The sequence below is a fragment of the Vicugna pacos genome, chromosome 7, assembly GCF_048564905.1.
Source record: "Vicugna pacos chromosome 7, VicPac4, whole genome shotgun sequence".
Classification (NCBI taxonomy): Eukaryota; Metazoa; Chordata; class Mammalia; order Artiodactyla; family Camelidae; genus Vicugna; species Vicugna pacos.
Genome location: NC_132993.1, coordinates 66,545,168 through 66,563,982, shown reverse-complemented (window position 1 = coordinate 66,563,982; position 18,815 = coordinate 66,545,168). Strand labels below are relative to the sequence as shown.

General features: G+C 41.7%; 1 protein-coding gene across 3 annotated transcripts in view; it reads right to left on the bottom strand.

Annotated features, from left to right (window-relative positions):
• LOC102537160 (phosphatidylcholine translocator ABCB4) overlaps window positions 1-18,815 on the bottom strand; it is a 59,559-nt gene that overhangs the window by 8,403 nt on the left and 32,341 nt on the right. For all 3 annotated transcript variants that reach the window (XM_072965081.1, XM_072965082.1, XM_072965083.1), the window contains 8 exons: window positions 15,783-15,938; window positions 13,235-13,381; window positions 11,383-11,487; window positions 9,665-9,742; window positions 8,313-8,396; window positions 7,094-7,297; window positions 3,808-3,908; window positions 2,075-2,215 (listed from right to left, as the gene is read on the bottom strand). In XM_072965081.1, coding sequence (XP_072821182.1) covers window positions 2,075-2,215; window positions 3,808-3,908; window positions 7,094-7,297; window positions 8,313-8,396; window positions 9,665-9,742; window positions 11,383-11,487; window positions 13,235-13,381; window positions 15,783-15,938 — 1,016 coding nt within the window. The remainder of the gene's footprint in view (window positions 1-2,074; window positions 2,216-3,807; window positions 3,909-7,093; window positions 7,298-8,312; window positions 8,397-9,664; window positions 9,743-11,382; window positions 11,488-13,234; window positions 13,382-15,782; window positions 15,939-18,815) is intronic.

Sequence of the window (18,815 nt, the reverse complement as noted above, 5' to 3'; positions counted from 1 at the left end):
TGCCTGAGGGTTTCCTTTTCCTCTACTGCCTCCTGGCTTCCTTCAGAGTTTTCTAGAGTTAATGTAACTGTCAAGTTCTCTCGGGAAGCAGCTGATAGCTGAACCTTATTTGTGATCACAAGTAACTTCAGTAACTAGATACATGCCCTGTTTAGAGCTGAGGAACTGAAGCACAGGGAGCTGATGGGATGTGATCAGTCCCAGACAAGGAGTGCACTTTCCTACTGACTGGATGGCTCTGACCTGTCTGCTTTCTTCTGCCCTCCCACACCAACAACAGTCATCATCACCGCGCTCACAGAATTCTTATCAGGGAAAATAAGGCTTCACTACAAATAGCTTCTCTCTTACAGGTAAAATAACTATCAATACCACCCTGAAAAAGCAACTGTCTTAAGCTAAAGGTCTGTTCTCCAATTACATGCTCTTTAAAGAATAGCTATAGTTCATAACTTTTAGGCAGAACTAAAGACTCGGAGACCTACACCCCCACAAAGCTATTTGCTTCTAGCACCAGAGCGCCCCAGAGAAAGGGGTGGGCAGGAAAATCTCTAGTAATAATGGAGAACTTAAAAAAAAAGTCCCCAAACTTCTAAATCTAAGATATTAAAATGTGTGTTAGGTACACAGGAGTGGGGACAGTGGGTAGAGTAAGGCTCTCCCCTAAACACTTGATAAGGCTGGGTACCAAAACCCAAAGTTGAAAAGAGTGATGAAAACCCACATGGAGCTGCCTAGCCTTCCCAGACAGCCGGTAATGCAGTTTTAGTATGAAAGATTTAAAAGCACTCTTCCGACTACCCATAAAACTGTTTCTTTTTCCATTAAAGTATTTTTCTAGACAGTAAAGTGCTCCAAGTTGTAATTCCCAGCTGGATGTTTCCAATTGTTTGTCCAAAACCACTCTCTACTCTCCACCCGGCTCTATCCTGCACCATCCTCCTCCGTGCCCGAGAGGCTGAACTTCAAGGTCTGCAGAAGAAGGTTTTCTTGTCCTCTGGCTCCCCACGGAGTTTGGCAATGAGCAGCAGAGCAGGGGATGGGGGCTGGAGGAGAGTGGGGCCAGGGCATTTGTTCTGTTGGCCTCTTTCTTGTTGGAGGGTTGGTGTCCCTCCACAAAAGACCGCAGAAGGCCCTCCTCCCCTTCTGTTGCCCTTTAGGCTTAAGTAAGGTCTTAGCGGGCACTGCTAAGTTCCTAGCTGGTTCCCAGCCAGTTCCTAGCTGGGCACTGCTGACCGTACTTAGCACTTCTCACATCTTGGTAAACAGACTCTTAAGCAAAATCTCCTCCGTTTGCATGGCCATTTGTTTCCTGCTGGAATCCTGCTTGCTGCAAAGATTATATATTCTTTTTTCATGGTTATTTTAATTTTGGATGGGAACAAATGAATAGCTCTTTGTCTGTCTTGACCCTGCTTTAAAAAAAAAGAAAGGTTGCCTGCTACTGCTCTAAAATCATCCCATCAGAGCAGAAACATGCCAAGCGATCTTGAAAAGAATGGCTTCCCTTTGGCAAGACTGGACTACAACCTAATTGAATGTAGTTAGTATAATTTGAGAAGAATTCATCAATTAGAAAGGCCATTGATTAGCCTTGGAAACCAAGAAAACTGGAAAGGCTAAGAGGCAAAAGTAGACAGGGTCACCCCAGGTCTGGTTAGGGAAGACAGCTTTTTCCAGACTTCAGTCAAGCATTCTCACCTCACTGTTAAGGCTACCTTTGGTTGCAGATAAATAATAAGCTATTTTAACCCTTTGTTTTGGGTCCATAGGCACCAGCAATTTTCAAATTATGATTTGTTTCTGCACTGAGAACATTCATTGTCCTCCTGACTGGACTTCTATGTATTACTAAAATTCTGGTTTATGAACATTTTCATGAGCTTGGTTAATTTCAGACCACTTAGATAATCCAACTGTCCTTGGAACACTAACCACATCAGATTTCTGTCGTACATTCAACTCTGTGACCTCATCTTAAAACCAGTGAGTTTTTTTGGTCTACTCCAAACTTTGGCATAGACCTAGTGAAACCTCACGATAGAATAATCTCAATATATTAAAAGTTACTTACAGAATAACGTCTCTGAAGCGCATGTGTCCATTCACAATGAGATAGGCACCAAATCGAAAACAACCGGCATAGGTAAAATACATAAATGCTTGTGAAATACTAAAAGTAATTCCATAGATGTGTGCCTTTCGCACAGAATTCCTGTAAAGCAAATGAGTATAATATGTAACCATCTCTTCAGCCTCTCTCAGCCCTGTGTCATGCAAAGGGCTCAGCTTCTAAGTCTAGTCAACCTACATTTAAATTCTGCCTTCAATTATAATTAATTGGAGTAAGTGATTTAACCTCTCTACATACCAGTTTTCTGGTTGGTAAGATGGGAATGATCAGTATGATGTAGGATTGTTTTGAGAACTAAACATACAATACAAATGTCTAGCACAGTGCCCAGCTTACAGTGGTTGCTCAAATGACAGTGACTGTTATTACTACATGTGATTATCTGACAACTCAGATAGTCAACTCTTACGCTGCAAACATGATTACCGTGTCAAAACAAAGATGTCAAAGTTAGGACTAAAGTTTGAGTTGTCTAAATGTGACTTCTTTAATATTATTACCTGTCTTCTGTGATTAGTTAGTCTCATGTCCAAGTTCACATTTTGGAGGGATGGGTACAGCTCAGGGGTAGAGCACTTGCTTAGCATGCACGAGGTCCTGGGTTTAATCCCCAGTACCTCCATTAAAAAAAAAACAACACATTTCAGATTCAGGAAAATAGGGTAACTAAGGTTTATTTAGACACACATCAGAAGTTCTTCCCAAAGCTAGATCCCACCAGCCCCCAGTACAATTTGTTTTGCACCATTTCTCATTAGAGCTCATGCTATCCTTTATTAGTTTAATTACGTTGTTATACTTGTCATTCTAAACCCTCCAAAAGAACAATAACTTATTTGCTCCCAGATAAGAAGGAAGGTATCTGGCAAGAGGGACAATGTGAAGTATTACTGATTTGGACAGTTTACCTTACGTGCTGTGAGCCTGGTGTCATTACACTTACCATTCCTGAACAATTTACAGTGCTACTGACAGATACGTGTCAAACACCGAATGGACAGACAAAGGCAGCTGCATGAAGTACACCTCACAAAGGAGATGGTTGCACTGAGAATTTCCACTATCCTTGTTCAAATGTATAAGTGCTCTAAACTATTGTTCTAGTCTACAAAGTGGTCACTTAAGTTGTATTCAATTTTGTTAGTGTTAAAATATATTCATTTATAGAAACAGGCCCTGGTTGGAAACAAGTGGCAAACAGGTGCTGGGGGTTTGTTGAACTGTACAACTAGGAAGAAGTGAAATATGCTACGTATCTTTGTTTTCAGAGTGCAATGGATCTGGTCCTCAATCCAGAAAACAAAGGGAATACTGTAATCAGGTAACACATCTCACCTTTAGTTCAGTCTACGTACTCCAAAGAGAATAAAGGTTTGAGTAACTCCCTAACAGAATAGTTTATCCTGAGGCACCCAGATGAGTCACTGGTGTTGCCTGCATTGGCGAAACACATACTCTTGGAGACCCAATCCGACTGTTTTTACAAGAGATGTAAAAATCCAATTCTGTGGTCCAGCTGCCTCAAAAAGTTACTTATTTTCAGTGAGATAATTATTGGGAAAAAAAAGTCACCCTTACAGTCATATCAGTGTTTGCAGCAGCAACAAAAACCGGAAACAATAATTCAGCCCAAGAAAACACTAAGTTCTTAGTAACGATCATGTGCTCGTTACCTGTAAGCTCCGTAAAGTTTCTCGGCATACATTGATTCAAAATTTCTCTCCTGGGTCAAGGACACAACTGTAGTAATATTTTCTATTGCCTCTGTTGCAATCTGTAATATACAACAGATCTTGATTAGAAGTAGGGCTTTTTGCAGCAACATGGATGGACCTAGAGATGGTCATACTAAGTGAAGTATGTCACACAGAGAAAAGCAAATATCATATTTTATCACTTTTATGTGGAATCTAAAAAAAATGATAGAAATGAACTTATTTACAAAACAGAAAGAGACTCACGGACATAGAAAACAAACTTATGGTTAGCAAAGGGGAAAGGTGGGGGATAAAGTAGGATTGGGGATTAGCTGATACAAACTACTATACATAAAACAGACCACAAGGTCCTACTCCACAGCACAGGGAACTATATTAAATATCTTGTAATAACCTATAATGAAAAAGGATATGAAAAGAGTATATATGTACAACTGAATCACTATGCTGTACACCAGAAACTAACACAACATTGTAAATCAATTATATGTCAATTAAAAAAAAAAGAACAAAATGGAAAAAAAAAAGAAGTGGGGCTTTTACTTCTGAAGTAATAATTTTAAAAAAGTATAAGACTTAGGGCTCTGTTGAAAGAATCCTGAAGGTTATGTTGATGGGTTTTCAGTTCCTTCAGTCTGGAAAGCAAAGGCATAACCTGTTCCTGAGGACAAGCTCTCTGAAAAACCCTTAAAAGCACTTCTGGTTGTGCTAAATACGGTGGCAAGTCTCCCTCTGCCCAGGGAGACTGAGCAGCTTGGGGTGTGAATGGTGGCCTGGGCACCAGAAGCCTGATTCTGTTCCCAGCCCTGCCACCAGGCAGGGACATGACTGGCTTTAGTCAGACCCCTTCGTGGCTTTGCTCTCTTCATAGGTTAAGAGCCTAGAAGAGAGAACTGGCTTCTATCTTTATTATAAATGAACATCTAACAGTAATAATAGCCAGAACAGAGAATACTTCCCGGGCTTTTACTGTGTGCCAGGCACTAGCTCACTTAACTGACATGATGTCATCTCGCCTCACGACAAACCCTGTGAGGTGCGGGTGGTTATTCCTATTTGCACAGGTGAGGAACTGAGGCAGGGAGATGTTAAAGGACCTGCCCAGAGCTGTCTATCAGGCTCTCTGATGCCAAGTCCACGTTCTTAACCCATGATGCTCTTCTGCTTCCCTGACTTCACAATTTACACAAGGAGAAAGTAGTTGTTAGGACTTTACACGCAACTCTGGATTTTCTGGTTATGGGTTAAGCGCTCAGAGGGTTAATTCTGGTTCAGCAGGCCCCTAATCTCAGTAATTAGGCAGGGCCTGAGTCAAGAGGGTTACTGTGTGGCCCCTCCTCCTCTTCCCAGCCAAGCCTTCAGCACCCTCTTTACCAAGCCCTTTCTGGAAGATAGTAACAGGGAGGATCCCAAATCCTAATGCTCTTAAACTATGATTAATCTGCACCCAGATGAATGAGAACCTTTTTTTTCGATGTGGGTTTGGTTGCCAACCATTTTGGGTTGGTCAAGAGTTGACTGAGTATTAAACATAGGACAAGACCACAAATCTCCTAGAAGAGAACACAGGAAAAACATTCTCTGACATAAATCTTAGCAATGTTCTCCTAGGGCAGTGTACTCAGGCAATAGAGTAAAAGCAAAAATAAACAAATGGGACCTAATTTAACTTATAAGCTTTTGCACAGTAAAGGAAACCATAAGCAAAACAAAGAGACAACCTCTGGAATGGAAGAAAATATTGGTAAAAGATGAGACTGACAAGGGCTTAATTTTCAGAATATATAAACAACTCATTCAACTCAATAACATAAAAAATAAACAACCCAATCAAAAAAACGAAGAGAAGACCTAAACAGACATTTCTCCAATGAAGACATACAGGTGGTCAACAGGCATATGAAAAGATCCCCATCATTACTAATTACCAGAGAAATGCAAATCAAAACTACAACAAGCTATCACCTCACACATGTTAGAATGACCATCATTAAAAAGTCCACAAACGATAAATGCTGGAGAGGGTGTGGAGAAAAGGGAAACGTCCTACATTGTTGGTGGGAATGCAGTTTGGGAAACTGTATGGAGATTCCTTAAAAAAAACTAAAAACAGACTTACCATATTATCCAGCAATCCCACTCCTGGGCATATATCAGGAGGAAAGTCCAGTTTGAAAAGATACATGCACCGCACTGTTCATAGCAGCACTATTTATATTAGTCAAGACATGGAAACAACCTCAGTGTCACCCCGCACATGCCACACATCTGGAGCAAGTCACTCAACTTCTGACGGCTTTGGTGTCCATGCGGGGGAGACACATCTGCCTCACCTCAAGTAACTGTATTAAAGCCAGATGCAGTCATGTTTGTCAAAGGGCTTTGTAAGTGTGTGCTGTAGGAATTCTATCACAATTTATATTCATTATGTGATTCACCTCCTGGTGTCTCAAAAAGGATAATAATTGCATAAATAAGGGTAAAAAAAATCTCCTGGCTGTAATCTACATTTAAACATTTAAATACACGTACATGTAAGTAAAATGTTTATATGTAGATTTAAAAGAGGCCATAGAGTAAAAAAAACTTGGAAATTAGACCAGGACTTGAATGCCAGACATGCCTTTAAGTTGTTTGATTCTGAGGCTCCGCATTTGTAAAATTGGAGTAACATCAGTACCTGCCTCACAGGACTATTGTGAGGATGAGCCGGTGCATCTAAGTACTTAGAACAGCAACTGGCACAAAGTGAGGCCCAAGTGTGTGCCCTACTGCCATTACAGTTACCACCACAAACAGGAGCATTAATGCCACCTGGTGGCTCCCTAGCTTCATTACAGAAATCACAGCCAAGGAAAACAACTGTCTTAAGTACTGGCAAACGTCCTACTTTGAACAATTTACTTATAATTCTCTGCCTTAAGGGCTCTTCATTGGTAAACAGGGGTAACTTTTGTCCTATCAATGGCATCAGTATATGAAGTAAAAGGTAAAATGAACTTTGAAAATTCAGAAATTTTTAATAACCACGTGAAAAGCACTTTCTATAGGCTAAAAATCTTAATTATCCTATTTTCAAGTTCTTGGCATTGACACAGTAAAATATTTCAATCATAGTGTTGACAATAATTAGTTGTAGTGAGCACAAACATTATTAAAACATGCATGTTGTAATACATCAATCAGATAAACACATGTCTAAAAACCATACTTAGCCTAGCTGTAGCCTTCTTTGACCCACCTTTCCAGCTGTTTCCAGCTCTTTTTGATCTCTTTTGGCATTTCCAGCCAGCAATTTCATTTCAACAATTCCTGAGACAGCAATAACGGGAACAACCGATAGCAGCAAAAGGGTTAACTGCCAACCGTAGACAAATGATATGATAATCCCAGTTCCAAGGTTAGCTGTATTCTGCGCAATTAAAGCCAACCTGGTCCCGGTGGCCTGGAAGAACAAAAGAAGAGAGAAGTCGTGTTTTAAGTGCAAATCCATGAGCTGCAGCCTTCGGATTCCTGGCCAAAGCGTCAAGAGAGGGTTTTGTGCCTGCACTAACATGTAATAAACCCAAGACACCTGTGCGTAACTCAGGAGGCTCTGCAGGTTTTTCTTTGTTCGTGCCTTTCAAATCTCATTCCTCTCCTACCCAACACGAATTCAGCATTGTAAAGCCCAGGAGTCAGCAGCTCTGCTTTGGGGCTAGACTGTGGACTTTTTCATGAAGGCAACATGGAAAGAGGAAACTAATGCCGGGCACTCTGGGTATTTTAAAGCCTGTTCACTTCAAATGTGTAAGAGAGAGATTCACGAGCTCCAAGAGACCATCTGTCACAAAGGTTACATCTCCTAAGAGACCAACCGCTATAAAGCATACATAAAGATGAAAGACTAAAATTCGTACCGCTCAGAAAACGAGGGATGCCATAGGGACGTGCCAGGTGCCTCTCCTGCGCTGCGTAGAAGCAGTGAGCTTCATGGCAACAGACCTCAGCGTCAGGGCTGGGGCGTAAGCCAGGGAGAGCGCGGCATTCCCCAGAGACAGTTATCGGGTCTGGGTTGGGCATGTGACCCAAATTAGCCTAAATTAGATTTAAAGGCAGGGTGTTTGGTGGTTGAGGTCCAGGTGTGCGCTCTCTTTCAGTGGATGGGAAACAAGGAAGCTTGTAGCTCTGGTTGCTACTAGCATCCACCCTCTGGCCATGAGGGAACAAAACTTAGGATGAAGCCAACCCTGAGACTGAAAGCCACTCAGAGCCACACAAAGGGAGGGCACCTGGGTCCTTCGGGACATTTTTGAGCCAGTGGATCAATTCACACTTCAGTCTAAACTTTCCTCGTTTAGGCCAGTTTGAGTTGAGGTTTCTGTTATTTGCAGCTGAAGGCAGCTTAATGGTTGCAGCTATGCCGTATGTTTATTCAAAGCCATGTTCAAGAAAACGGTAGTAGAGCGTGGTCTACATACTCCTTGGACTTGGGAGGCATCTGCAGCAAGTCTTGTAGAAAGCGTACCGGTACTGTTTTTATGATCATCAAACCAGCTCATGTCCTGTGGCACAAAATACACCTTTAATTTAGTTTCAGGTTAAAACACAATAAGCAAAGAAAGTCAGATGGCATCTCCCAAACCTTCAGTGCTAAGGAAATACCTGCACTGAACCTGGGTGTTGGAGTTTAGGGGACCTTGCGTGCAGTGCGGAGCCCTGGTCCCTGCCCTGAGCACACAGCCTCAGAGCCTACCGGTTCCCCGGGCCCCGGCTGCTCTAATGTAATGAGAGAAAACACTGGTGGGGTGGCGGGCCTTATCCAGATTGCAGCCGTGCACCCTGCCAGCTCCGCCTGAGGTTGTGGGTGCCTGTAGTTGGTCCGTCACCCTGTCCTCACAGCTTGTACTACGGACACTTCTTCCTGGGTGCGGTGGTGTCTCTCACAAAAGAGGGTGGAGCTGGGCTGGACACAGCTCTTTGTTATAAATTCTAAACATGAGATCATCAGCCCTGGTTTCTTACCATGTTTTTGTTTTCTTTTAAACCAGGATTAAAATAGTCTATCTTACGTACAATTTTAATTATAAGAAACTCATCCACAGCATCTTTTCATTTCATAAAAAATAACTTTCCCTACAAAGCCATAATTTAAAAAAAACATTGAAAAAAGGTTTGCAAACTCAAACTTGATAAAAATGTGCTCTTTTGTCAACAGGACTGGAATCAATTCCTGTCAATTAGATGAGTAATATTCTGGCCCTCTCTTAAGCCTTCTCTATAAAAATAGAGAATTCATATTAGCACGTTTTCCCACATGCCCTGCATTAGGCTGTGAACTCCCCAAGAGGGCAGATAATGCATTTTATAGTCCCACCTCCCAGCACACTATCTGGTATACAGTGGGTAACGACTGAGTAAATTAACAAGTGAATGTGAAAGCAGAGCTCCAATGAAACTCAATTACCAACATTTGGTAAAACCTATAGTGAGTATGGTCAATTCTGAGACAGAACTACTGCCAACTACCCCTTCCTTTGTTTAAAGCATCCTGGAGACTCACCAGGGCCTGTGCAGAATCCAGAGAGGAGATACAGGTCCTTGAAATATATGTATCCTCATGGTGGATAGAGAGAGTTGCAAGATAAGCCCCCCAATTGAGCCTACTCTCATGAAAACCCTGCAAGGTCTTTGGATACTGAGGACCAGGACAATGTGCAGGGCCCTGATCTGTCCTCAGATGAGCACCCAGGACCCACGACACGGACGCAGCACACCAGTAAGAACAGGAAGAGGCTTGAAATGAAAGAAACACTTCAGTGCGCACACTCACCTGTCTCAGCATTGCTTTAAAAGCCATTGATCGAAGCCGTGTGGTGAGGATCTCGCCAGCTTTTCCAAATGTGAAGCCCTGGTCGAGAAGAGAAGCTTTTGTTCCTTTAGATCGTCACAAGCATTCTGACACCAGTGAGTGTACTGTATTACTTCTATATTAATCAACTATCCAAATAACGAAGTCTAGAACCAAGTATGAATTCAAAGTCCCAACTTAAGATTCATGTCCTGCCTAATCATTAGTGTCATAAAACCCCAAACCTTAGAAGTGTCCAGTTCTGGCTTCTGAACCATTCTACACAGGCTTCCTTTTCAAAACTTGCAAGGACGACATCCCAGTGAGAACAATACAGTACTTGATCGCAACTTTCACTGTGTTTTTAATACTTAAAGCAAAAAGGTCTCAAAAAGAAGTAACAAAATTTTATGCCAAATTCTATTCTATGTCGTGTAGGGTAGGGTAGCAGGAAGGAGGAGGTCTGTAGTATTGGGCTCCGCGTGAGTTCACTGCCTCCCCATCACAGCTCTGCCTGCTCTCAGATTAGGGAACAATTAGGTTACTCTTTCTCCCCCAGCATCCTTGCCAGACACTTTTTCTCCTTCTAATCACACCAAGTGCAAACTGGAAAGCAGCCCTGATGTGCACAGCTGGGCTTGCTTCTGTGGCACTCGGGATGGGTGGGAGCCTCCAGCCACACCGAATGTCAGTGTAGGCAGCGGGTTGCAAGCGGAGGGTGCACTCTGGGGAAGGATACATCCCAAGTGGTCAGTGCCCAGGGCGAGTCTGCCCCAGGGGTCCAGGCTTAGACCGCCCCGGTTTCCTCCCGCCTTTGCCAGCAGATAGCTCACGGCCCACGTGGGCACCACAGTTCCATCCATCAGCCCACTGTTTGTGCAGCCCGTGTGTATAACGAGCTCCACTCCCTAACACACCAGGGCCTGCGGCTGGGTCAGATCACTGAGTTGCCACCAGCAAGGTAATGCTTCCTAAATAGAGAGCTTGGCTCCCTATGACCATTGGTTCAACAACAATAATAGAGAAGCACGCTGGGCATGACCAGCAAATATCACTTTGTGGACTTAATGGATTGTCCTGGAAAAGCCTGTGTGGTGCTCACTGAATTAAAGAGACAAAAGAAATGTGATGGAAGTCTAGGTAGAAAAGTACTCAGAACAAGGTTTACTAGTTCATTTCTGGCCATGTGTACATACCTAAATGCAATATAATGTGCATTCTTTCAAATAGTTTGTCAATTAGGGAAGAATGGATCAGAGAAGTTCCTTGATGTTATGCAAAGAGTAATAAAAAGAGAATGCTACTGTACTGATATTTTTCCCCAGTTTCTAACTAGTTGAATTTAACTGGTAGGCATGTTGGCCTGTGAATTCAAGTCTCTTTTTGTCTCAGTAATAAACGTTTGCCAAGGGTAGACCTGTATGTAATCTGATGTAATTTAGCACACAGGGAAGGCACAAGTCCTCCCTCTTAGGACCCTGGCCTCTATAAGAGACTTGTGCCAACTGTGTTTGCAATTCATTTCTGTCTAAAATTTGGAAGCTCCAGGTTCCAAAAACTAAAGTTTTGACTGGCTTTTGATTAATCGATAATTAGTCTATATTAATAGATAATCAGTAAAAAAAAATCTAATGAATCGATAATCTATATTCTCTAACTGAATGTAGACTCGATGAGAAGATCGAATCATAGGCACTTACCTGAAGGAAGAAAGTGAAAAAAGAAATAATTCCCAGACCTAAGAAAAGCAGTGAGAACATGTTGCATTTCTGCTGCTTCACTTCATCATCTCCTGGCTCAAAAATCTACAACAGAGCATTTAAAATACCCACTCGGATTACATGAGGCATGCTTGTTCCTCTCACAAACAATAGCTTTTTAAAAACTAGATTTGAATATTGGTTTTATTTTATTGTGGTGAAATTTAAATAACAGAAAAATAGTTAACTGGTAGATTTTTAAGTGTACAATTCAGTGCTGTGCTATCTTCATGACCATCCACCTCCAGAACCTGTCATCATCCCTGACTGCAACTCTGTACCCATGAAACAGGACCACCCCTAAGCCCTCCCCCAGCCCTCTGGGAGCCACTGTTCTCCTTTCTCAATGAATTCGAGGAGTACGTGGTGGTTAACAAGGGTTGAAACACTATACGTGGATTGTGTGTGGTTGCACCTCTTAGCGTTTGTTCCTCTTCCTCTGCATTTGCTGCTCCCTCTGCCTGAAACTTCTGCCTGCCCCCTGCCGGCCCCCCAGCCCTCACTCCACAGGGCCTCTGCCCAGGGAGACCTCCTCTGACCCACCCACACGAAGCAGCACCCCCATCTCTGGCTCCTCTATGGCCTGATTTGGCTTTTAAACCACTTGCTGTCCCATGACATGTTATGTATTTGTTTTTTCTTTGTGTGTTGTGTGTCTGTCCCAAAAGAAGGGAAACTCCTGAGGGCATGACTTGATTTATTTTTGTATCCAGCTCTGTCTCCAGTGGCCAGAGCAGCATTTAACATAAAGGAGATGCCCCAAAACCGAAACACAATCCACACAGTTCTTGAATTGCAAGAGAGCCAGGGATGGCTTTACTTTGGAATTTAAAAACAGCTGGAGGGTTCTTTCTAATTTATTTATGTTTTAGCTTGTGGTCTTAATTGTAGATCAATGTTCAAAGTCATAAGCATAATAAACTTCTTACATGAGATGAATAATCAAAAAATTAAAAAAGAGAATAATGAAATTATTCTCTGATGGAGAACAGTTCATCTTTCAGAAAAATGTCTCTCCGATAATATTAGAGGTTGAGTAAGATTATAAAGTATAAATGCTGGATTTTACAAAGCCTTAGATATTTCTGATAACTTCTGGTGAATATATCCCCCAGTGAACTTGACGACTGGATAGTCTGAGTCTGAGTTTTTCTTCTTAGTCTCAGCCTCCCCACGGCCTGTAAGGCTTGGTAAACAGTGATGGAGTAGCTAGCACTTTTTGAAGACTTACTTGGAGGCAGACACTCTTAAATGTTCTCTGCATGGTTACCTATATAGTCTCTTTTAATCTTCACCCATAGGACAGAGGTTTATTTTACAGATGAAGAAACTGAGGTACAAGCAAGAGAAAGCATCTTGCCCTAGGTTTGCATGGCAATTAAGTGGTGAGGAGGGTCTGTGCCCAGAGCCTGGCCTCTTCAACACTGAGACTTGAACTCTTCCCCCCAACACCACCCCCTGCCCCCGGCCATCCTGAGACACAGGCACCTCGTCTCCACTAACGAGATGGGGGTCATTGCCTGACATCAATTCACCCAAATGAAGAGAGGGAATTCGAATGCCTCCTTGGCAGATTTTACAGTGTACCATCTCATTAAGAGCATAACTTAGAATGGTTCAAAAGGTTTTCTTCTGCCTCACAGTTGTCGTCAAAAGTGAATTAAAACCTTTGGCTTCGTTTAATTTGGGGCTGCTTTACTCCAAAGTGGACCCAGTGGTGAGGTTGGCCTGGGAACTGATTTAGTGCTGAACTGACTCAACTCCAGCTGTCCGGTGCTGCTTTTGGACTCACGGCTATCATCTCATAGAAGATGATGGAGAAGGCAGGCTGGAGGGCTCCGTTGGCAATAGCACACAGTGTTCCCACCACGAGGTAGGGCCATTCCGTCTTATTCAGTTGCAGGATCTTCAGAAAAGACGCTGGTGGCACATCTTCATCCTGGAACATACACACATCAGGACAAACAGGATAACACAACAGTCACCAGAGTTGGACACAGAGAAGGTCTGGCATTGCTCATAAGAAACTTGCAAAGTAAGTGCAGAGAAAAACCTGGCTACAGCAACTACTAGAGGGTTGGACAGGATGTTATAAAATATTAACAACATCTACTGATGCCACAGCAGGAGCTGAATATGAGTCCTTCACCTGAGAAGCAATCTTCATGGTGTGACCAGCCCATCTCTATTCCAGCCTCAGCAGAATGAGCAGCAGCAGGATCTGGGCACAAAATGCCCTAGAATTCAAGTCCCAACTTGGCTCCAGGATGATGTTGGGGTCAAATAAGACGAGACCAGTGAGCAGACAGATAAGTGCCCTCATCAATGTACAGTGCTATGATTAACCTGAGAATTGGAGCCTGGTCTCCTCACCCTGGAACCCTGCCCAGGGCTGCCTTTTCTGTGACATGTTCTCAACTCACAAGACCAAAGTAATTATGCCCTTTTTCTTTTACCACGCTTCCCTGTGCTGACTTCTCCTATTTCATAGCTTAGCTTGTTTTGTGATTCCCCCCTCCTATTTATTTGTTTACATGTCTTGCTGAATTTTTTTTTAAGATGAAGACGATTTCTTTACATCACTAGAAATAGCCCAATGCCTGGAACATATCAGGTTCTCAGCAAATGTTGAACTCACTCTCTGGTCAAGCATGCAGCATTGAGGTCACAGAAAGGAGAATATTCTGACTGTAGAGGTGGTTTAGCATTAAACTAGATACAAAAGGTGCCTATGGAATCCCACAGCCTTACGGTTGTTTAAATAGGTCACATTTGTGTCACTGTGATACAGAAACCCTAAACAAAGGTTGCACTTGGCCCTCTTCTTTCAAATCACCCATTTTCTCTGCATTTTAGGGTTCTTTCCCCCTCCTTAGATAACATTATCTTTAAGTCCTGGTCTCCAGCCTGATCAGTGAGCCTGTTCCTCAGCCTGCTGTTCAACACACACCAACAGGTCTTCCTAGCTTCCTCTAACCAGACTTCATCTCCCCGCTCCCTGGGCACGCTTTTTATCCCTCTGTGACGGCACTTACGACAACCTTGTCATTTGGCATTTTCTGCCTTCCCCTCTTCTCTGTGCTCTTCTCCAAGAGAAGTGCTCCTCTAAAATACCAGACTCTCAAGATTTAGCACTGTAACTCTCAAGATAAACGAGAAAATGAGAAGCCAATATTTACATAGCCAAAAAGGGGGCCACTGTTTATCTTATGATAATTTGGCTCCACAATAATACAGTTGCTATTCTTCGCTTCATCAATATACCAAGACTGAGCTCTCTAGGAGAACCCCTGTAATTTCTGCAGGAAATAACACTGTGGGCAGAGAAAAACATATGCAATGAACTCTCTGTAGGATTAGTTTCTTCAGGCCAACACAAGAGTAAAAGTAAATTCCCCATTATTGGTAAATAACATCAAAATATATTTTCAAACCATTTCTTGATATAAATAAGTATCTTTTCTAGGAATGGATTCCCTTTATATTAAAAAGCTTCTGTTAACTTGAATGAATAACACCCCAAGTCCTCAGGTGAGAAATGTTAATGAGTGTACACTTTGGCTATTTCTGGTTATTCTCCCCTTTTTCTTAGTAAGAGAATTCCAATCTTACTCAGAGTAGCAATGCATATGGCAAAAAGATTCAGTTTTCTACCCTCTCTTGTGGCTAAGTATAGCCATGTAATTAGGTTATGGCCAATGACATATAAATAAAAGTATTGTGTGGGACGTGTGGAAAATCCTTGTTTCTTCCTGCTGCTTGGAACATGGATGTGATGGCTGGAGCTTCAGAAGCCATTTTAGACCATAGAGAATGGAAGCTGCATGTCAGGATAGTGAAGATAAATATGAAAGGAGCCTAAATCCATGGTATCAGTGGTAGAGGCACCATTCTAGCCCTGGGTTTCTCACCTCTAAGATTTTTTTTTTTTTATGTGAAAGAGATAAAAAAAAAACCCTTATTTTTCTTAAATTGGTATTAGACTGGATTTTCTAGCATAGACAATTAAATGTAATCCTATATAATAGAGTATGCCAATACCAGGACCTCCTACTTTAGACCAGACTTGTTTATCTATGGATCTCAAAAATGAACAAAATATCATCTTAATTTTAAGCATCTAAGCACAAAGCCTATGCTTTTGGATCTTTTTTCATCAGAAATCTATTTTTGATTGGAATTGATTTCAATTCATTGACAAATACATTTAAAATCTGGAATTTCCTTTGTTCAAGAAGAGTATGGTTCATAGTAGAAATCATCTGTGCCTGCAATATACTTGCAAGGCTAAGAATTTCAGCAGCATAACTAAACAAAGACTTAAGTGAAAAACAACTTACAGATCCACTGGTTTCCTCATCAAGGCCACTCTGACGCTTTCGTGAATTCCTGCGGCTTTTATGAGTAGAATTCCTAACTATGCGATGAGTTTTCCAGCCATTTGGAGCCAAAGCCTCTTCATCATTTAGTTCTGACTGCGTCTGACTTTCTAATGTCTAAAAGAAGAACAAAGCATTGAATATGGTATATGTCGGTGTCCAGATGGATGTAACCTCCAAGTTTAGAACCATAAAGCCATTCTGAATATCACGTATCAAGACTTTTAGAGTCCCTAACAGCTTCTCAATAAAGACTAGCTGGATACTGTCAAGAAGTGTATCAACACATGGAGGTAAAAGAGGCTACAAAGGACAGAAAGGTTAAATTCAATTTAAACAATATGGGGAGCAGGGAATAGCTCAGTGGTAAAGCACGTGCTTAGTATGCACAAGGTCCTCGGTTCAGTCCCCAGTACCACCATCAAAAAATAAACAAAACAAATAAATAAACCTAGTTACTTACCCCCCACAATAAAGCTGATTATCAAGTTACTAAAAAATACAATTTAAGCAATATGAAAATTGGAGTATAAAAGTATTCTCTAAAAATTAAAAGGTAAATTTTTCATCATCCAGCAGGTATGGGGGAATTTCTTCAAGATGCAAGAATCCAGAGAACAAGTCATAGATCATCACAAAAGGGAAGAAGAAGAAATAGAAACATTATCAAGGGCTAATTTTTAAGCCACAGACAAGGAAAAGCTGGTCACTCCCCAAAGCTGCATGTCAGGATAGTGAAGATAAATAAGAAAGGAGCCCAAAGGAGGTAATTAAACTGCTTCCCTTGCCTGGCTGAGCACAGTCATCTTTCTTCCTCAAAGTCCCACCCAGATTCACCCACACCTCATCCCAGGTAACCAGTTCTGCAGGCTCAGCCTCATTGCTGGCTTTGGGATGAACTCTCTCTTTTCAAGGGGCAGGGGGAGGGATAATTTAAGGACCTTTAGCTCAAAGCTGGATGAGGGACTATCAACCCAACCTTCCTGGAGTCTCTTCTCTGTTTGCTGCCTCCATGTCTGAGTCCACATCTTAATGGACCTCAGTCCTTGTGGTATTGTCTTATTCTTGCTTCTCCCCTTCAAGTCCTGTCCCCAAACTCGCTCCTAAGGCTAGTGCCTTACTGCACCCACAGAAGACTATCGTGGGCTCTGCATCGTATCTCATCCTAACTTTCTAGCTGTGACTCAACCCCTGACAGAATATGGCCCAGGTGCCTTGAGCCACACTGCAAGGATCTGCTCTGCATGGAGGATTTGCTCACTTGCTTCTAACCGGAACTGCTTTATGCCATCTCCCAACCAAAAACCCAACCTAGATTCAAGACAGTCTTGGGACAGATTCCCACATGCTCACTTCCGCCCACCGCCACACTGCTATCAGATTCACTTTCCTAAAGGGAAATCACACCCCAGCTCAAGAATCCTCCACAGCTCCCCACCATGTGCTCAAACCTGGCTCCCCCAAATTCTAGCTCATGGCAAGTCAAACTGGACCACCTCTTACAAATGCCTTCTTTCATCTTCTTCTCCTTCTATAATCTTGTCCATGCTATCAAGGTGTCCATTTCAATAGACAGTTCTTCCAATAAGCCCGTTTGATCTTAGACTTCTTAGACTTCTTCTCAGACCAAATGAGTAATCCCTCTCTCTCTCTCATCATATTTTTTTCTGTGCCTTACCTAAAGCCCTCACTTGGTGGGTGCTGATGTCACTGAGCTCCAAAGCCAAGATGGACAATTTTCACTAGTTGATAAAAAGTTTATATTTAAAGCCAATAGTCCTTAATTCCTACACATGGATATACTTCAGCTGGCTCAAATATTTAATTGTAAAAAGTAAAGTAATAAATGTTGAAAGGAAATATGGGTAAATATCCTTTCTAAAAGAACAACCTCAAATCCTGAGGACACGGAAAGGACAAAAACGATAATCTCTTTACACACAATTTTAAAGTTCTTTTTTTTTTTTATGGTCACCAAACAAACTACAAAGTGAAACTGAAAGAACAAAGCAGGAAAAATATTCCCAATACATGCAAGAGAAGGGTGCATTTCCTTTTTATGCAAGAAGTTCTTATAAATCAGTAAGAATATCATGAAAAACCTAATAGAAAACAGCCTAATACAGAAAAAGATATCACAGAGGAAAAAATACAAATGGCCAACGAACATATGAAAAGATGTTCAGTATCATGAATCATTAAAGAAATCTAGAGATACTACTTCGCTCTTTTAGGTTAGAAAAGATGAGAAATAAATACCAAATGGCTGTCAGTGGTTATCAGCAGGGGTTTGGATTATGGGAGACTTTCAAATTACTAAGCTAGTCATGTTTGTACTGTTTTAAATGCTTGAAGTTTTAAAAACAAGAAGGATATACTGTACAACAAAGGGAATATAGCCAATACTTTATAATAACTATAAATGAAGTATAACCCTCAAAAACTGTGAATCACTATATTGTACACCTGTAACTTATATAACTATTGTACTTCAACTATATATATTTTAATACATGTACTATATTCTTCTATTTCAATAAAAAATAATGTATTACATTTATAGTCAGAAAAAAAATTAGGATACATTTAAAGGAAACAACTAATAGCCAACAGTCTACCTAATGGAAAAGCAGTGATCATTCCACTTAGAAACAAAACCAAGACAAGGCTGTATTCACACTAAGTTGGCCTTTGGAGTTTGAGGAAGAGGTAGCCACATTAGCTTCAGCACTTGGCGAACCCTCAGGCTCGCTGTGGCTCCTTCTCCCATCTCTCCAACAGTACCAAGTGAAAGGTAGGGCCAAGCCCAAGTCAGCGGTAGGAAAGGTGTGAGTACCAAGGGGTAGAAATTCAAAGGCCCTAAGAATCATAAAACGCCAGAGCTGGTAGCAACATCTGCGGTCATCTTAGTGCTGACCCTGCTCATTTAACAAGAGACCAAAATCCAGTTTGGTTAAATGATTGGCCCCAAACCACTGTCTAGTTGGTGACAGG